General features: G+C 41.1%; 2 protein-coding genes across 3 annotated transcripts; one reads left to right on the top strand and one right to left on the bottom strand.

The window, feature by feature from the left end:
- The first annotated feature begins 5322 nt into the window (after positions 1-5322).
- zc3h15 (zinc finger CCCH-type containing 15) lies at positions 5323-12272 on the top strand. Its single transcript, XM_047603666.1, has 11 exons — positions 5323-5547; positions 7551-7652; positions 7756-7858; positions 7967-8119; positions 8744-8835; positions 8931-9113; positions 9707-9787; positions 9947-10012; positions 10103-10213; positions 11034-11166; positions 11260-12272. Exons 1-11 carry the CDS (start codon positions 5473-5475, stop codon positions 11439-11441), a joined length of 1281 nt encoding a protein of 426 aa, XP_047459622.1. The 5' UTR covers positions 5323-5472; the 3' UTR covers positions 11442-12272.
- An 862-nt stretch (positions 12273-13134) lies between these two features.
- rbm45 (RNA binding motif protein 45) lies at positions 13135-18979 on the bottom strand. Of its 2 annotated transcripts, none has more exons than XM_047603954.1 (11): positions 18563-18979; positions 17971-18093; positions 17650-17776; positions 17339-17467; positions 17073-17243; positions 16097-16226; positions 15489-15582; positions 15108-15265; positions 14742-14817; positions 14507-14645; positions 13135-13613 (listed from the first exon to the last, which is right to left on the bottom strand). In XM_047603954.1, exons 1-10 carry the CDS (start codon positions 18962-18964, stop codon positions 14529-14531), a joined length of 1527 nt encoding a protein of 508 aa, XP_047459910.1. In that variant the 5' UTR covers positions 18965-18979; the 3' UTR covers positions 13135-13613; positions 14507-14528. The 2 variants fall into 2 exon arrangements, with proteins under 2 accessions (XP_047459910.1, XP_047459912.1); XM_047603956.1 differs by having other exon boundaries at positions 15108-15244.
- Between the last annotated feature and the right edge of the window lie 352 nt (positions 18980-19331).

The raw sequence follows: 19331 nt of genomic DNA, 5'->3' as shown, positions 1-19331 counted from the left end.
GGTTTCATTCCGAGCTGCAATAAATTTGACTTTACTGTCTGAAATTCATCTGTTAATATTTCAGAAGCGCAGTTTATTAAGTTCTTAAATCGTCACAATTTGCTGAGCAAACGTGACACGACTCCTAACTCTACTAGCACTGAGTGAGCTCTGCTGCCAGCAATCATCTGCTGGTAGGCGTCAAAAAATATACAGTGGATCCTTTCCTTTTGCCAAGTGGAGGATAGCTAATTTGGGAGTGAAAGTCTTCATTTCTTATTTAAGAGTTGAAGTCTAATCTTCTCTGGCAGTTTGTAATCTGTGAACATTGTGTAATCATGATTTGAATCAATAAAACATTTTACAAACTGATAGGACTTTTAGATTTTGTCCATTGTAATTAATTCCAGTATTTTTTTTTTTTTTTCCATTATTTTAGCATCACTAATGAGGGAAGGCTACAATAAACATTGGGTCAACATATACACTATTAATGTTAAGACATTTAGTGATCTATCCACACATCATAGTAGCTGTAACTTCCTAGCCTCCCATTCATGTCCCATTCTGATCTTGTCCAAAATTAGGCACAAAAACTGCAGTTCCTCACCCTGGACAGGTCGCCAGTCTATCACAGGGCTAACACAGAGACAAACAACCATTCACGCTCACATGCACACCTAGGGTCAATTTAGAGTCATCAGTTAACCTAACGAGCAGGTATTTGGACATGCAAACTCCACCCAGAAAGACCTTCTCACTGGGAGGCATCAGCGCTAACCACCGAGCCGCGGTGCCACCCTTTTTTAGAAATCACCTGTTTAATGTATATCTCAACTTAGAATTAAGGGTGTGGTTATTTTTGAGTTTGATAGCTGTCTACCCTGGTGTCATACTACAACTTTTGAATTACCTGGTGGGTTGACACTATGAGTGTTAAAAGTTTCAACTCAGTCAGCATTGGCAGCAACATTCACGTCATACATATGTATGTTTGTGTACCGTGCATATCGGTGGCTTCCACTGAAACTCTCGTCGTTGTTCTCTCACTGCTCGAGCGAACGCACCATTAGACGGAGCTGGGCACTACCAAGATGGCGACGACCAGAGACACCTCAAAACTGCTCTTCAGGCAAAATATGAGTGACGTCACAGAGCATTCGTCCATATTAAATCCATGATCTCAACCCGAGCTCCACTGTAGAACCTTTGGTTACAAAGTATGTCTTTATATACACTACCAGTCAAACGTTTTAGAACACTCCAGAATTTCTTTCTTTTTTTATTGAGAGCTACACAGTGTAATGTCTCATTTTACTCTGAAATGAAAGCATTTTTTGGATGGAATCATTATCATGTTTTTATTCTGAGGTATCTATCTATCATCATATCATTCTGCATTAGGCTGTATATTATATAAGAGCAGCCACGGATGTCAATGAAAACCATCTTCACCTTTACAATTTGAATAAAACAGACATTTATGTCCCACAGGTTCAGAACCAAGCTGAAGTTTTCAGATTTTAATGGTAACATCTAAATTAATGTTTTGTGGCACTCTTCCAAAGCCTTAAAAAATATACAACATCTGAAATAACTCTCATTTTTAGCTTCCTGGAAAGTCCCTTTACTAGCAGCTCTGGAGCTTTTGATCATATCACATGATCTTAATCAGCAGATGGAGTTTGCTCATTTGTAATTTAACTACAGGCGCTGAAATTTCACTTTCTTTGTGCTTCCTCCTTAACGTTCTCAATCTCTCATTCATGTTTCCAGTTTGCAGTCGGCAAACCTCCATTCTTCCCAGAGTGACTCCACGTAGTTCAATTCAACATTTATTGTCCCCCAAGATGAAAATGGTTTGCAGATGGAGTTAACAATAAAATAATGAAATCGAAACACACAATAAAAAGGCGTAGCGGGAACGCAATAAAATGTAGGAATCGCAAAAAAGCAAACGGCAGTTTTATGCCACACAGACAAGAATGAGATGATAAAAACCCTGCAGGGAGTCAGCAGCTGAAATACTGAAATAAAAACCTGAGTTATCAGTGCTGCACCCGAAATGAATTGACTGACAGTAATAAGGTTTACAAACAACTTTATTCAATTGTGAGAAGAAGTCTTGGTATTTTTCTGCAAGGAAAATGGGACATCCAGTTAAAGATAAATCCTGCTGAAAACGGTTTAACCTTGTCAAAAATATCTCAAATCTGTGGATATTATGTGAATACTATGAGATATTTCCAGTGCAGATGAGATGATATCAAAAGTTTAAAGCACTAAGTGCAGAGACAAATTCTACAATCATCCGACACATCAACAGTAGGCTAAACATCCTGTTTAGGTGTCAGTCCCTGAGGATTATCGAGCAAAGCGCACCTTTCTAGACGCTTCATTCTGCGCTGACTTTCAACCGTCAGACGGGGAGAAAGGAATCCGCCACGAAAGGAGGAATACACAGCAATCTCTCCACTGACAGTGGCCTCAAGGGACCAGAGTACAATGCATCCAGCAGACGAGTTGTGTTATCAGTAAAGGGATACGATTCTCCCTTTTCCCGCATGAAAAAAAGTGTGTTCTCTTGCTGTCAGTATCACTGCTGCACCAGCTATTGCTCATTACCTGAACATAAAACACAAAGTTAAATACAACAAGTTCACACCAGTTCTCTTGGGGTTGCGGGAAATGCAAAAAGAAAATATCTGAAGTAAATGTCGACAAGACAGGCTGAGGTGATAATACACCAAAAAGAGGAGCACAAAATAAGGCTTGGATTGGAAGACGCATCTCAGATTGATGGGATCTCAGCAGTGTGCGGGGAAAAAAAGTCAGTTGGGTGATGGGTGGCCTGGGTCTTTATGCAGCAGTGCACTCTTTTTTTTTTCTATCTGCACTGAAGTTTTCTTTTTTCTTCTGGCGAAGGTAGTTACCCTGGGTGGGCCCGCTTGGAGGCAATCTTTTCTGCCCTTTTCTTTGCCCCCAGTGTCGTGCAGCTGCTTGATGGGGAGCAGCTGACAGCCGATGACCTGCTCAGCAGTCAGCGGTGCAGATAAGGTGCTGCAGTTTGTCCTTGGAAGCAGGAGGAGGCCGAGCCAGACTGAATACCGGGATGCTTTCGATTATTGCCTCAGAAAAATTGGACTGGGATGGGTTGTGCAGTGTCAAGTTTCCTCGGATGCCATGGGAAGAAGGCCGACTGTTGTGCTTTGCTAATTAGGCAGGAGATGTTTTCTTTCCATCTGCAGGCGCATCCGTGGATTCAAGTGCATTCATGTGTGTGCTTGGGTTTGTGTACGTGTGTGTGTGTGTGTGCATGACATGCATGCCCTCTGCAGAAAAGATCGATGTGAATATGAAGAGGGAGGTTACAGGGAAAAAAATGTTGTTGTTGCAGTGATTTATTAGACTGTTCTCAGACATACAAACATCTTCAACAAGCACAAGAAAGTTTGCTTGAGGCAATAGTAACCACCTCTGTTGTTGTAAAATCTAGCCTTTAGCCATGTAATGTCAATATAGGTTATATACACACTCATGCATTCACCAGCTAACTGAGCAGCACGATAGAAAGGTGCCATGCATAATAAACGTGTTATAAATAAATATTTGCACATCGGATGAAATAAATGAAATAAAGTCGCCTCAGAGCGTGCAAGCAGACAGCACAGAGAAGACGCTAACACATGGCTTGATAACACATTTGCAGCCAAGGACGCTGTTACTAGAGTAAATTCATTGTCTCACTCTGGGACTCATTACGACACACTACCAGCACCGCCATTATGTGGGCACCCAAACTGATCTAATGTTGTCCCTTACCATCAAAAAAAAGGCTCATTAAAAGGCACAAGAGCAGGAGCCCGAGAGGAGCAGGGGTGTGTGACCCATTTCGTGCCACGGTTAGCCGCACAACACGCACGCCTCCTGAACGGCAAAGTGGCCGATGGGCTGAGACAGGACGTGGACGATGGCCACACATGTCAAATGCACCAAATGAAATCACATTAGTAACTTAAGTGAAATCTAATTAAATCAAGTTGAATCAGCAGCTGAGGCGTTAAAACCCCTGCTGGTTGGCTCTCTGCCCTGCAGCCATGATGAGTTCCTCTGGTTACAAACGGGGGTTTTCTTCTTAGAGGGAGTTCAAACATAACCGACTGCAGGGCTGTTGCTGCTCTTTTCTGTTTCCCCTAATTTCCCTCATGGCGTACAAAATACAGAGACAAGGTCCGCACATAGATTTAAAATTTTATCTGAGTCATATCAAGGATGTTTTAATTGACCAGTGCTCAGATCAAACTTTGAAATAGAGAGCGGAATGGCAATAAAACACTCATGTGTTCACTGGCCAAATGCTGGCTCTCTAGCAAGTGTTTTTTATATATATATTTAGGATAATTATTTATAAAGCAGTCGCATTAGAAAAAAAAATCATGATGATTTTTTCACTAGGCCATGAATCAGCTGCAACCTCATTTACACTGGATTTTGCTCCACGCTTAAATTTGAAGCTATTTATGCAAAATGCTCCGTAATCACTCAGCCAATCATTTCCAGCTCTGGCATGTGGCCTTCCTGAACTCTCATGACTTGAGTCTCAGCCTTTTCCCTCACAGTCATTTTTTTGCTACAGGTTCAAAGGTGTAGCATGAATCTGATTAAATAAACTGTAATGCATTAAAGCATATGTCATCTTAATGAAACTTGAGATAATTACCCTCCTAATTATATCATTTTGCCTCTAAACAGTATATCAAAGAATTGTACAGGCTATTCTGTAAAACTTCCTGCAAACCACATATTGCAAATCTGCTTTGTTGAAATGCAATAAGGGTTTCCCAATATATAGCTTTATAATCTCATTCTAATATCAATTCTAAGCAATTCTCTGAGGGTACATGCTGGAATATAATTAAGTTTGACCACTAGACTAGTCAGCACCTTTGTCATGTGGTACAGCTCAATTGACAGACATTGCAACACTGACACCTAATGGTCAAATACTAAACCTGCAATTAAGTTATGGCGAAACCATATTACTCTGCTTTCGTAAGGAATATTGTATTATAATCATTATTATTGTTGTTGTTGATAAAATTATATTAAATATATAATATTTTTAATGATGTTATGTGCTAATTTTCTTGGTAAACTTCTCTTAAATGAATCATTTATGACACTTTTACCTCAATAAGTACATGTATAGTAATAATAATAATGATAATAATCATAAATTTAGTGTGGAAGGTACCTTTGAAGGTAAAGTTTATGTACATCAGACTACAGTGACCAGCATGCCCCTCTTCTACGTGATGACGCCGCAGACCGTCACTACCTCACATGTGGCCTAGAGCGCGCCGCCGTTGCTGTGCCGTGCTAGCAGCAACAACTGGGTTATGTGGAGCTGACTTTCTAGCCCAAACACCTCACTGAAAAAAATACATTATATACAGCTACACGCATTTTGTACACGCCTGTACCTGAGTCAACATGCCTCCGAAGAAACCCGCCCCGGCCGCGGGAAGTAAAAAAACTCAAGAGAAGAAAAAGGAAAAGATTATTGAGGTAAAAAATTACACGAGTTAGCTTGTCGGCATCTAGCGTGAGCCGTCCGGCTAACGTACCGCTAACCACAGCTAACACTAGTTAATGCGAAACTTATTCTTGCCTCTAGGCTGGTGACACTTCTAATTAATCGTCCTGTACTGATTAGTTAGTTAATTGACATTGTGATACGGGTCGTGTACGGTAACGTTACACTCTTTTTCAGTTGTCATAAAGCTAGCTGTGGTCATCTTGACAAGTGCATGTAGCAGGCAGCTAAACTGCTAGCAGGGCCGTGTCGTCTTAACCAGTGTCCACACTTGTCCCAGCAGTGCTTATAACCGTTTCTAAAGTGAGCAGTTAAAATTTGTCAGAATAAAACAGCATGAATACGTTGTGTTTTATGATTAAATTAGGTGTTCGCTACCTGGATGGGCCTCAATGCTCTTCACGGTGGGCCTGTTTCCGATCCGCCACATATGACTGATGAGGGTATAGATTAGAGCCCGTTCTGGTTTCCATTAAGTTATTTACCTATAGTTCAAATTGTTTTGGATTAGTTTATGATATAACTGGGCCAGGCAGATATAATTAGTCTGGTTAGGGTGAGGAGAAACATCACTCAACAACAGATGCACATTGTATTAAAACCTGCTGATGTGTACATTCGTCTTTTCTGTGTCAGAGCAGGAATATACTTGTCACCTGTTTGATTTTACATCAGGTAATGACACGGTGCTCGGGGGCAGAGAAACTTTGAACCATTCGTTGGGTGTAGTCGTCTGAAACTGCCAAGAAGTAACCATAACAAACATTGGATTTATCATACAGTCAACTGTGGTCGCTTCTTCGAAATGCACCAGTGAGCCACACATTACTACACACTCTTGTGTGAGTGGCATTTGTTTAAAAAAAAAAACAACAAACAAAAAAACACAGTGTCCAGCTGTCCAACTGGTTGGCTGGGTAGTGGATGTCAAAACTATGTCAGAAAAGACCAGGTTACACACCAGCACAGTGACTCAACGTCAGCCATATGTTTAATTTTAACAGGATTGTTTCTCAGAAAACGTACATGAAATGAGCCAAATCTAAATAATATATTGCCATGTTGTCTGTGTTGATTAAGCCAGAGAAAATCATTGCTTCATCCTTAACTTAAGACTCCACAAACACTTTGCAGTGACAGCAGACTTGTCTACAGTGTGCGGTAATATAAGAATGAATATGTGAGCAAAGATGCAACATCAACTTGTGTTATTGTTCTAAGCTGCCTATGATTTCAAAAAATGTGGAAAACAACTCAGCTTTTTAAAGTCAGTATTTTTCTGTGTCATTTCACAATTTGCTGGTAACGGTGATTCATCTATAATCCAAACAGCAGTGCTATATTGTGTGATTTTGATACCATCAAGATTTTGACACAAGTTGGTGAAATCAGATCACATGTTTACCTACAAGGGCAGAGACAGGACATGGTGACCCTTTTGTGTGTGAGGATCTGTGGCATTAGTGTGATGGTAGTCGAACCTCTGTTGGCGTTTCAGATGCTTCGTTGTGTTGAATCAGTGACTGAATAAGTCGGTCAGAGAAATCACTGTGATTGATCAGTTTAATGGCCAGTGACCAAGAAGAACAAAATATCTAAATAATGGGCGCACAGGAGGCTATTTTCATTCAACTTGTAGACCAAATGATAAGCATGATTCAGGAAAGGCCAGGTCCTTACAATTGGCTGTATGTCTTCCAAGACTCCTGGTTAATAGTAACTCTTCCTGTTTGCCAGACTTTAACACACGTGCACCTGATATCACGGCCTTCTCTGCTGATAGTTCTTTGATGAGCATCATGCTCAACGAACAGCCAGAGATTTCCCTGCATGTTATAACATCCTTGTGACAAATTAAATCTAACACAAAAATCCCACAAGTAAGCACTTCCAACTGACTGAGACAGTTGGAAGTGCTTACTTGTGGGATTTCTCTGGAGGTTAATGAAACTGAAGACTTTTTTTTTTTTTCTAGGACAAGACGTTTGGCTTGAAGAACAAGAAAGGAGCCAAACAGCAGAAGTTCATCAAAAACGTTACTCAGCAGGTCAAATATGGACAACAAAGTGCCAGACAGGTTAGTCTTGGGGCTCGCCTTTTAAATGTTTGGAGCTCATTTAACATGATCACTTCTTAAATTTATCTAACGTGTGTCTGTGTGTTTTGTTGAACTTTCCCAGACTGAGTTAGATAAGACTGGTAAGAAGATTGATAAGAAGAAGGAGCTGGAAGAACTCAATGAGCTTTTTAAACCTGTAGTCGCTGCCCAGAAAGTCAGCAAAGGTAACCAGCCCTCTGTCTATGAAAGAGACAGGAGAATAATTCATTCTAGAGTTACAGGAGTTTACAAGAAAAGATGATCAATCATTGGTGCTCTTCTCTTTTCTGCAGGTGTTGATCCAAAGTCGGTGCTGTGTGCGTTCTTCAAGCAGGGCCAGTGTACTAAAGGAGACAAGTGCAAGTTCAGCCATGACTTGTCGATGGAGAGGAAATGTGAGAAGAGAAGCGTCTACGTGGACGAAAGAGATGAAGACCTGGAGAAAGGTCAGTGTGTAGTAGCACAACTTCTACCGTAAACAGTGAAACTATTACACATTTTAACACTAATCCCTTCAACAAAGAAACTGTTCAGACTTTACATAATGATACTATTCGTCACAAAAGTTAGGATTCATTCAGTCTAGAAGTAATTAGATGAGTTTAATTTAATTTCAATGACTTGTGCTGATTGGGATTGGTAATGCAGTTGTATAGTTATCTGCTTAAAACGACTTAGATTTCCATTAACATTAAGTGGGTGTAGAGTGTAATGTTAATGGAAAACCTAAGTTGTTTTGTTTTTGAATATATTATGAGTGTGAAATGGTTTCATTATATCATATGATATATATGATATGTAGATATCATGTTAAATGTGTTATGATAATGTTTGAACAAAAGTATAATAGTGGAAGTTCTGTTTATTATTTAGTTATTACTCAGGATTGATAGATTAATTAAAAAAAGGCCTAGTTTAATATATCAACAGGAGCAAACTGTATTAATTTAACTCAAAAGTGGCATCCATGGTAGTTTAAATGATCTCTACAAAGGCTCTATGATGCATTTACAGAATTTAATTTGTCACTCTTTAAATTAAGTGAATTAAATGAAATGTGTTGTGTACAGACACTATGGACAACTGGGATGAGAAGAAGCTGGAGGAGGTGGTCAACAAAAAACACGGAGAGGCGGAGAAGAAGAAAGCCAAAACTCAAATTGTAAGTTCAGTCAGTAGTTTCATGGCTGCTTGTCTCTGGCCACATCAACCTGCTTTAAATTCATGACCACTGTTTACTTCATTATTTGTCTGCAGGTGTGTAAGTACTTCTTGGATGCCATAGAGAACAATAAGTACGGCTGGTTCTGGGTGTGTCCAGGAGGGGGCGACACTTGCATGTACCGGCATGCCCTGCCACCTGGCTTTGTACTGAAAAAAGACAAGAAGAAGGAGGAGAAGGAGGAAGAGGTCTCACTGGAGGAGCTGATAGAGAAGGAGGTGAGGATGAGAGGGTGAAGGAAAGTTCCCATTGACTTGCAGTTAGTAGATGGATCAGTAAATTAAATACAGTCCAGGTATTTCAGACCGATTAAATGCAGTTTAGACGGGTTGGAATAGGTGGAGTGGAAGAAATGATAGTGTTACTGATGTTCAAACCATCTTTACTTCATTTACTTCTTACTTATTGTCTTTGCACAATAGAAAGCAAAGTAGAAATAAATGACACGTGTCCATTGATGAAAACAGAAGAGAACTAAAAATAAACATCAGATAATGTCAAAGTAAAAAACAAAACTTGTAGCTCCACATCAGATGTGCCAAGCTCATTTCAGATAGCTTACATCCTAAGAAGTTGCCCTACACGGTGACCAGTAAGTAAACTTCATTTAAGACCTTTGAAAAAAAGGCAGCATAAAATAAAAGATGAAATGAACTAGTTCTCCACAGGTAATGTCGCTCAAAACACGAGAACTTCCCTCCAACATGGCTGCCACACAATATCTAATCTAACATAAATGCTCTTTGAGATGGATTTTTACCCTGGAAGCTCTTTTCTCGCTACACCCTGACACCTCCACGTGTCTCTGCAGCGTGCAGCTCTGGGTCCAAACGTGACTCGGATCACCCTGGAGACTTTCCTGGCTTGGAAGAAGAGGAAAAGGCAGGAGAAGGTTGGACCATGTTTTAAACTTTTTTTTTTTAAATTCAGTTTTTGTAATCAGTGTATCAACATTTGATATAAAGTTCCTCGAGGAAAGATTGTCTTCTGATGACTTGAGACATTACCACAAGAGTTTCAAAAAGTGTAACTTCCTGCTGTTGATTGACAGGTGGATAAAGCCAGGGAGGAGATGGAGAAGAAGAAGGCTGACTTTAAGGCTGGAAAATCGCTAGTGGTAGGTCCACCTGTTCTCTGTGTGTTCATAGACTTATCAAAAAAAAAAAAAATGAGGGTACATTTTCTGTCTTGTCATATATTTCTGTAGGTGAGCGGCCGAGAGGTGTTCGAGTTCCGCCCTGAGCTGGTTGATGATGACGACGCTGAGGCTGACGATACTCGATACGCCAACGAGGATGAAGAAGATGAGGAGGAAGAGGTACTCATGGAAGATTTTCTTGTCTCGGTTTTAGAGCAGATAAAACGTTTGCTTGGTTTCTCTGAATTCATGTTGAATTGTTTCATGGCCCTGGATGAGAAAGTTTACAATAAGCCCACACTCAACATCTCATCTAATGCAGTTTGCATTATTGGTACAAACTCTAATGTTGTCAGTTTTCCAAGTTGTTTTGGAATGGCTGCTTCTGCCAGGGAGTAACCCAAAGATCCCCACTGACTGCCTAACGTAATAAATTCCATTTCACAAGGTTGTGATTCGATTCAATTTCCGTTTAAAAAAAACAACAACAAAAAAAAACCTTAAAACTGAAACTAATGTTCCAGAAATTTGTGGTATTCCCAAAATATTTCACCTCTAGTTTCACATCTTTAATATGGCTTTATTTTTGCAAGGCTCTTCTGTTGTAGTCCAGTTGTGTGATTTGCCTCATGAAATGAGTCTCTGAAGATCCTAAATAATAGTGGAACACAGTGAACAGTGTTCCTTCTTCCTCTAAACAAAATCGACCCTCTACTCCTCACAGGCAACACAGACTTGTTTGTGCTTAAATGGTTTCATTACGGCTGTGTTTTTAGCTGCCTGTCTTTTCACTCAGCAAATGATTCTCCTGTTAATAACTTCCACCTGTTGAACACTTCTGTGCTGCCAGCTGTAAATCAGTGCCTACCCAATTTAATGCAACAAGGAAACATCGTTATCAGACTGTTATTTATCATAATTATCTTAATTAAAGTTCCTGTGTATTCTATCAGGAAGAGCTTTCTGCTTCTGCAAACATTAACTTTAATTTTGATTTTAGATTGGCACTACAGAGGTCCAGGACATAGACTTATCCCGCTTTGTTCCACAAGAGGTCGACAATACAGGCATTACCGTAGCATCCACAGACCGGTTCAGCTTGAGGAATAAGACGGGGGCATCGGAAACAAACGGTAAGAAAAAGAAAACGAAGAGATGATGATGAAGGGAAGCCAATAAGAACGATGCGAATCCAACTGGTGCAAACGTGTCTTCTCTGCCCACAGAGGAGCAGCTGAACGGAGCTTGTGGCGGCGCCGAGGCCAACGGACTTTCAGGAGTGGACGGAGGTGGAGAAGGGGGAGGAGGGACGGATGAAGAGGAGGTGCCTGTGGACGAAAACCTGTTCACGGGAGAAGATCTGGAGGAGCTCGACGAGGAATTTAACACACTGGCGCTGGAAGATTGAGAGGGTCGCCGGAGGTGGAAGTTAGGACGGGACTAAGTGGCGAAGTGATGGACTGATGGATGCATGGAGCTAAACAACAAAGAGACCAGACATTTGAATGATTTTACATTTCAGAGACTCCCGTAATAAAGCCTGATTATATCAAGACATCACTGCCTGTCTCTCTTCCCCATCCCCCCACACACACATCCATTTGTTCTGGGGTGATCAGGTTTCCACAGCAGAGCTAAGTGTGTCACAGTCGAATGTTTCCACTGGAAGAGAACTTGGTGGTTTTTGTGCACTTTTTGTTGCTTGACAAACTTCCTTGTTTATCCTGACATTTGCTTTAAACATTTAGGCTTCGATTTCTTCTGTTTAATCAGAATTTAATATTAAAATGATTTTAGGCCAGTTGTAAGGGATTTTCAAAATGAAAGCACTATGTGTACTATGAGACAGGACTTCAGCAAATCTAATTTTAGCGATGGAGTTTTCTAGTCAAAGTGGGAGATGAACGGGAGTGATTCTGTTTTAAGAAAAATCTGTTCAGAGCTTCAACCATGCCAAAAATCGACGCTATACATTGAAGACGCACTTTTGTCATCCCTGCAGACGTTGTTTTCCTTCAACAGATCCGTTGTCTCGTTCGGCCGAGGTGGTAGCTCTGCTGAAAAATCTCGTGTTGTGGAAATTTCCTGCAACTTTCCGAGGAAGGAAAGGTCCAGACCTCGCTTCTCAGTCATTGGCCCAATCTACTGACACCAGATTTGTGCCCGTTTGCCAGCCTGGTATTGTAAATAATATTCTCATGAGTTGCCTCCAAACAGAATAAAATGACTGTACACCCAGCGTCGTCTCTTTTTGGATATAGTCCCAGATAGTTTCACTTTACCACAATGTAAACATACTGAGCTTAAGATCTTATTGTGTCAATATGTTACGTATTATGAGACAGTTGTTCTAAATCCAGGTATGTGTTAATGGTAAGTCAGCATGCGATTTAATCGTAGAGCTATCATTAAGCTGTCAACCATATTTACATGTAATCATGATCAATCATCGCTCATATCTCAGAAGTTTGTTTTGCTGGCGTCAGGAACAGTAATATAAAGGAATGTATTCAAATATGACAGTCCTACATTAAATTTCCTGTCATGGCTGTTGAGTTGATGCTGAAACAGAATCAGAGAGATGGTCACTCAACTGGATGGTCATTTTGGAGGATGGAGTTCGTGCTGTATTGGATTCAAACCTGGGTGGAGGTTGCATGTTCTGCCTGTGCCTCCCTGTCAGTTTTCTCCAGATGCTTCAGCTTCAGGTGTACCCCATCTGGACTCCGTTTAACCCTGGAGTGTTTCTGTTATTCAGCCTAACCCATGGACTAAAATAGGGTCCAAAATAGTTCAAACACTCAGTGGTAATACACAAATCAATGATTGGACGAACCCCAACCTCCAGTTGAATCAACAGCTCTCTCACATTTGAAGCTAATGTTGAATACCATAACATTCATGAAGACAGGATTCAGTGCAGGACTGTTACATTAAAGTGTTTTTCATTAGTGTACCTAATGAACTGGCGAGTGAGCTTTTCACAAAAAATAATGCTACTAACCACTTGCACATCATCTCGCAGAAAACCAACACGAAGTTGAATGATGCTTTTGTTTTCATCAACAATTAACAGTCAATGAAAGCAGAGACGAGGCTGGTTGAGGTGTTGAACTTTTCATTTTATTGAGACCAAAGGAAAAAAAAAAAGGTTCACAATCTAATAAATACCTGAACTCAATAGGGGATTACAGGTCAAACCACAGGACAAAAAAATGCTAGAGCTACCTTTAAAAGCTTATGAGCAGACTTTAGCCTAATGCCTAGAAAAGAAAATGCCCAGCAGCTCTTCTACAGCCTAGCTCCATGGGTTTCTTCAATGTCTGTTCATACATCATATAGCAGTGCCAAGGCGCAATCTTTGAACTAAAAGCACGACACTGTGCACAAACTACACAATACAATGTTCACACACTGTACACGAGACTCCATGTTAATAGTTGTATGAACGAGTCGAAGCAAGGTCACTGACCAGAAGTAAGGTCAGACAGGTGTCAAAGGTCGTGTCAGAGGTCGGGAGGTGGTCTTGATGTCGGTCGGTCTGTCAGGTCAGGTGTCATTGTGTCATGACAACAGTCGCCTAGGGAACAAGAAGCTGCAGTGTTATTCAAGGGAAGAGAAACACCCGTCATCAGATTAAGAGGCATTTTCATTACAGCAGTAAACTACAGGTTTACAGCTACAAGCTACAGGTGATGTGAATGTGAACTCATATAAGGGAAGAAAAACTGTGGTACTAGAGGAATAGAACAGGGTTTCTGCAGGTTTGAAATGCAGGGGAAATTTAAGACTTCTTTTTAGACCCTTTTAAGACCATTATGGGTTAAACCTAAGACCTACAGAAATAAACTAAAAATAAGGAAAATCAGAGACCCAGGATTACTTTCAAAATAACTAAATTTATTGTCATTCAACTATTAAGTCACATCCCTGGAGTGGGCTCCACTAATGAGGAACAGAAACATAATAGGCCGGAGCCAGAGGGGGGTCATACTGCAAATGAAGCGGAAAATGGGCGGAAGGATTTAAGAATTGACTAAAGGTAATTTAAGACCTACAATGCTAAATATGCATTAAGGCTCCGCGGAAACCCTGTAGGAAGGCATAGCAGCACTCCACTGTTGGGGGAATATCTAAGCTAAATGTCTGAATTGTGGCAGACAACTCAAAGTGTGTATGTTAGCAGTTACACATTCTCACCGTCACACATCTTTAACACCTGGACTTATTCCAGCAGTCAATGAATACTCATATTTTCTGTGTTTGTCATAATGTTTAATTTTTCATGTGCTTCACTCGACTCTAACTGATGTCAGGGCTGTTGGTCGGTATGTTTACTGGGTAAGAACAAATGTCTTTTCGTTCCTGATATAGTCTGTGTTGCTTGCACATATACCGTTACATGGTATATAATACTTTTCTTATCCTCTCAGTCATACTAGTGCTCTCTGCAGCCAATGACAGGACACTTACCACTCACTGCCACCACGTGATCCTAGTAGGTACGAGGACGTTTGTGAGACTCCTCCCTGGGAGGATCAGCCAGCATCACCTTCATCTTTACTCCATTAACCACATGACCATGAAGCGCGGCCATGGCCTCGTCTGCACACTGGGACGGACATGAAGAAGAGAGAGGTTTAGTTTTATTTGTCTGAAAAGTAAACATACAATCAATTGTTTTTTTCCTCAGTCAGCTTAGACCCACCTGTTTGTCTGCATACTTCATGTATCCAACTTTCCTTCCTGGAACCAAATGGACCTCAATAAGAGAACCATAGCGACTATACACACAAAAAGGGAGAAATGTAATTTAATCATAAAGCAATAACATTTGCTAGTGCTGACTCTCTACAGAATCAGTTTAACAACAGAATTACTGTGTCATTTAAGACCACTTGAGTTTGGTGCTCTCATCTAGAGCAGCTGGCAGTGACTGAGATTAACGTCATAATCAAACAAACCTTTGAACTGATGGTTAATGGAATCATGTGGCTATTTTTTGACGGCGCCTGTTTCCAACCCAACAGCCCTTTTTGACAGTACTGTTAATAAAATTACAAGCCAGTGTTACCAGAAGACGTCCTCCAACACATCCGGGGGCAGTGGGGAGGGGCTGAACACAACAAACAAGCGCTCCTTAGCCTTGCTGTCGGGTGGTGCGAGCTTCTTCAGAGGCGGGAGGTTGACGTCCGTCTGGACCCGGGACATCTGTGAGACGGAAGAGAAGCCCTGATAAAAACAAAGACGTAAACATATCGGTCAAACTCCGTACATCCTTTTGAACGTAGGGTTCAAGGTTTGGTGTTTGAAATCCAGGTTTAAGACACAAATATAATCAGGCTCTGTGTAAGTAAACCTCTGGCAAATCAGGACAAACATTATACATGCAGTGTTTTTTTTTTAATACAGCATTAAAACGAATTAAAGTCAAGCACTGATTCCATGTACTCACTGGGGGTTTCATGACTTGGCTGGAGGAGGGTCCGTTCCACACTGTAGACATCATCTGCGTTGCAACAAACTGCATGGCCATCCGACCTACAGGACTACACCCAGAAATGTAAGTTGTTGTGTGACAAAATAATCTGCAGATGAGCTGTAAACAGACGGGAAGAGTCAGAGAGCCTCTCTGACAGAAATGATTTCTAGAAACAAATGACTTAATATAATCCACGTTATTAAAATAATATCTGTATATTTTATTGCCCTGATTCCTTTTAAACCAGTGGTTTTACTCCTTCCGATCACCTACTGTCCTGTACATCAATTAAAAGCTGCCAGGGTGCACAGAAAAACTATGGCCTGGTCACAGAGGCCCACGGGGGACATCAGTCACCCATGAATATTTAACACCAAATGAAACGTGGCCAAGAGGACGTGCCGACAAGGTCACGCTTAATTATCAGCGGCATTCTGGTCCCATTTTTATTTAAATTAATGGATATATTAACTTTAAAGGGCACTTATTCTCCAAGCTGCTATTAACTTCTAACCCTTGTGCGGGTACAAGGTAAGTGTATGCTGTGTGTATTTAGCATATGCATGCATGGGTGTGTGTACCTGCTACGGTCCTCTCCGTCGTCAACGAAATTTACCACCAGTCTGTTGCCAGGTGGATACTCGAAGCCATTCAGCTTCTCCTTGGCATAAACGGCTGATCCAAGATTGCTGTAGCGAATCATAGCATGACCTGCAGGCACAAGACAGGAAACAGTAAGGTAAGTGGAAAGTTTGCAGACTTACAAATAACTTCTGCTTTTTGTCTGTCAGATTAAAAAGACCATTTTAATATTAAACATTTGCAAGAGTCATTAACCTATTTTATGAATCCATTAGAAACTAAACAAGCGACTGTGGCTCTAACCTGCCACACTGAGGAGACAAGAACATCACTGTCCATCTACACTTGTTGTTAAATGGTCAGAAAATTCATCAAGAGAGGAATCCATCCTTTATTATGAATTCTTTTAATGTACTGTGTTTATTGTACCAACGTAGACATAATGTATACATTATATTTATACAATTCTCACAGAAAATTCTATTTGTATTAAAATGGCAAACGCAGAACCTCCAGTCTAAGATATCATTTGGATTTCATTATGGGGCGTTTCAACTGGCACAGAGAAATAAAATACCTCTGCACTGAACTACATGGTCCTCCAACCAATCAGAGTCACTTTATTGTAAACACATTCAGCTCCACAGTGCTCCGGTGACGTGTATGACTACACTGATGTTGCTCTCCTGTCTATCACCACAAAAAACCCATCCAAATGATTTGATTGGTCCGGCAGATGTTTGCAGGAGCATGAACAGTTACCAGTGTTAACCATCCAGACCAACCTTCTGCTGCTGCAAAAAAAATGTGGGTGTGGGGAGTAGGGCTTATTTCACTTAAAATTAAGCTTGAACACTAACACAACATTGTGACAAAATGTTCTGAACTCAAACGTCACGCACTCTTGTTTTTCTGGTTCCATCATACATTGCCTATAAAGCCTATGCCTATACTATTTGCTATTTGGCCGCTAACCTTTGCTCATTCCATAGGCGTCCCTCTGCAGCTCACAGTACTCCATGCCAGGAATGATATCAAACAGAGCAAAGATCTGCTCCTGAGTTAGTGCAGCACGTGTGGACATCATGAGACAGCGTGTGAACTCGCTGGAGCGGGGGTCCATGACCTGGTAGTTTGCAGGTTCACCTGTACAGGGAAGAGGGACACCGGCAACAAATGTTTGTGCATCTTCTACAGAATTCTTTCTCTTGTGAAGTACTGAGTACAAACCAGATGCATACCCATTGAGAAGGCGTACTGATTCATGGTGTCGCTGGCACCGCTGTTGTAGTCAGACCTGGTTCCTCCTGCGTTGTACTCTTCTGTGGCTGTAGTTTTGGAGCGAGGTTCTGCCAGGATGGCCCTGTAAGCTAATAACATTAACACAATCAATGTCACAGTTCTAAGAAAAATACGACAGGAGCTCGAAAACACACTCAATATTCTCAGCCTAGGTATTTGACACATTTTCGTAAAATCTTGAGTCTCTCAATACTTTTTCCTGCTGCTGCTTCTAACACGAATAATATAAAGTTATTTGACTCAGTCTTACTTTTGTCACAGTTTTCTATTGCAAGGGCAGCTTGGGATGGTTTGTAGTATCTCACGTATCCGAGTCCTTTACTTTCTCCTGTGAATTTATTCTTGATGATCACACAATACTCAATATCGCCATATTCCTGTGAGAAAGAGAGAGACCAAAGAAACCATTTAACATCTTTAATAAGAGGAGAAACAAGATGTATCATAAGCTAACAGCATGTTTCTGTGATGTTTATTCAATCCAAGTCCCACAGTTTTAGCTGGGGCATTAAAGTCTTAAACCCTCTGCCTCTTTCTCAGTCCTGCTTTGAAATGAGGAGTGTGCGGTTACTTTGAACGTGTCTTTGAGGTCCTCCTCTGAGAAGGTTTTGGGGATCATCACAAAGATCCTGGTCAGCTCCTCATCCTCCACGTCTCTGTGTCTCGTTGATGACCGCGACTGGGCAATAAACACCTATATGACCAAAGAAATAATACACTGGCTGGCTTACTAAGAAAATAAACATGCCTTTTTTATGCAAACAAAAGTAAAAGTCTTCAATGTCATAACAGAAGCCTTGACAGCATATTAGCGTTTATCATCACACTGAGATGACACCTGGGACATTACATTATAGTTTTCAACAGCTTAATTTGCATATTGACAGCGTTTCCTTTCAGGTTTAATAGTTGCAAACAATCTTGTTATTCAAGAACCTCCTCGCTCCTTTCCACTTCACATACAGTAAGTGTTTTGGAATTAAACTATGCCTCTTCATTTATCCTGACAAACCAGTCGGATTCCATTCTCTGCTGTTGTTACTCACCGTCCCTTGTCGTGTAGCATGCAGCAAGCCAACATGTGCATAAACTATTACCGTCTGAATGTTTAAAATGTTTCGTTGGCTAGCTTAACTGTTCGACAGACTGCAAATTAAAGTTACCTTGATAGGTTTAGTCCCCTCCGCCAGCACTTTCCCGTGCATCTCCTCCATGGCCAAGCAGGCCTGCGAAGACCTGGCGAACTTCACGTACGAGATACCTTTAGACTCCTTCGTTTGCCTGTCTTTGACGACCCAGACCCCCTGAATGTCCCCGAATACAGAAAAGCTATCCCGGAGCTCATCTTCGGTTATGGACCGGCTCGTAACCACGAAAAGTCGGCTGTTGGGAGGGTCGTCAAGGTTTTCGGGCACTTGTTTAGAGGGGCACTCCTCCATCTTGGATCTCAACTGAACGATGATACTGACAGGAGGCAAGCCGTTTGCGCTGCCTTCAAGTGCTCCTCGAAATTTCCTTAGACGACTTGGAACTTCGGCAATCGAGCATTTAACCCATGGGCCCATTAGGGCTACTCACGTCCAGGTTTACAAGTGCTGATTTTATTCATGTTAATTCATATGTATTTGAATTCTCACAACACCTTCCACGGGTAAGCCGAATAACTCCTTAAATTATCTGGAAAACAAAACCTATATGAAAATTTGGAATGTGTATAGCAGTCGTTGTCGTGTCTGGAAAATATATTTAGAGATCACTGTTTGAAGTTTGGAGCCAGTCCATGGTTGGGCAGCAGCTACTTAAGTGGGAATTGTTTCACTGATGAAGGGAAGGAAGATAATTGTATTAATTCCCATACCTTTGAAGGTATCAGAGGAGCAGCAACAGAGTAAAGGGCATTGCGTTTACTGCCACCTACTGTGTGGGAGATAT

Source organism: Mugil cephalus, chromosome 13 (assembly GCF_022458985.1).
Source record: "Mugil cephalus isolate CIBA_MC_2020 chromosome 13, CIBA_Mcephalus_1.1, whole genome shotgun sequence".
NCBI classification, from domain to species: Eukaryota; Metazoa; Chordata; class Actinopteri; order Mugiliformes; family Mugilidae; genus Mugil; species Mugil cephalus.
Note: the sequence above shows the minus strand (reverse complement) of the source record. Positions and strands in the feature narration are given on the sequence as shown.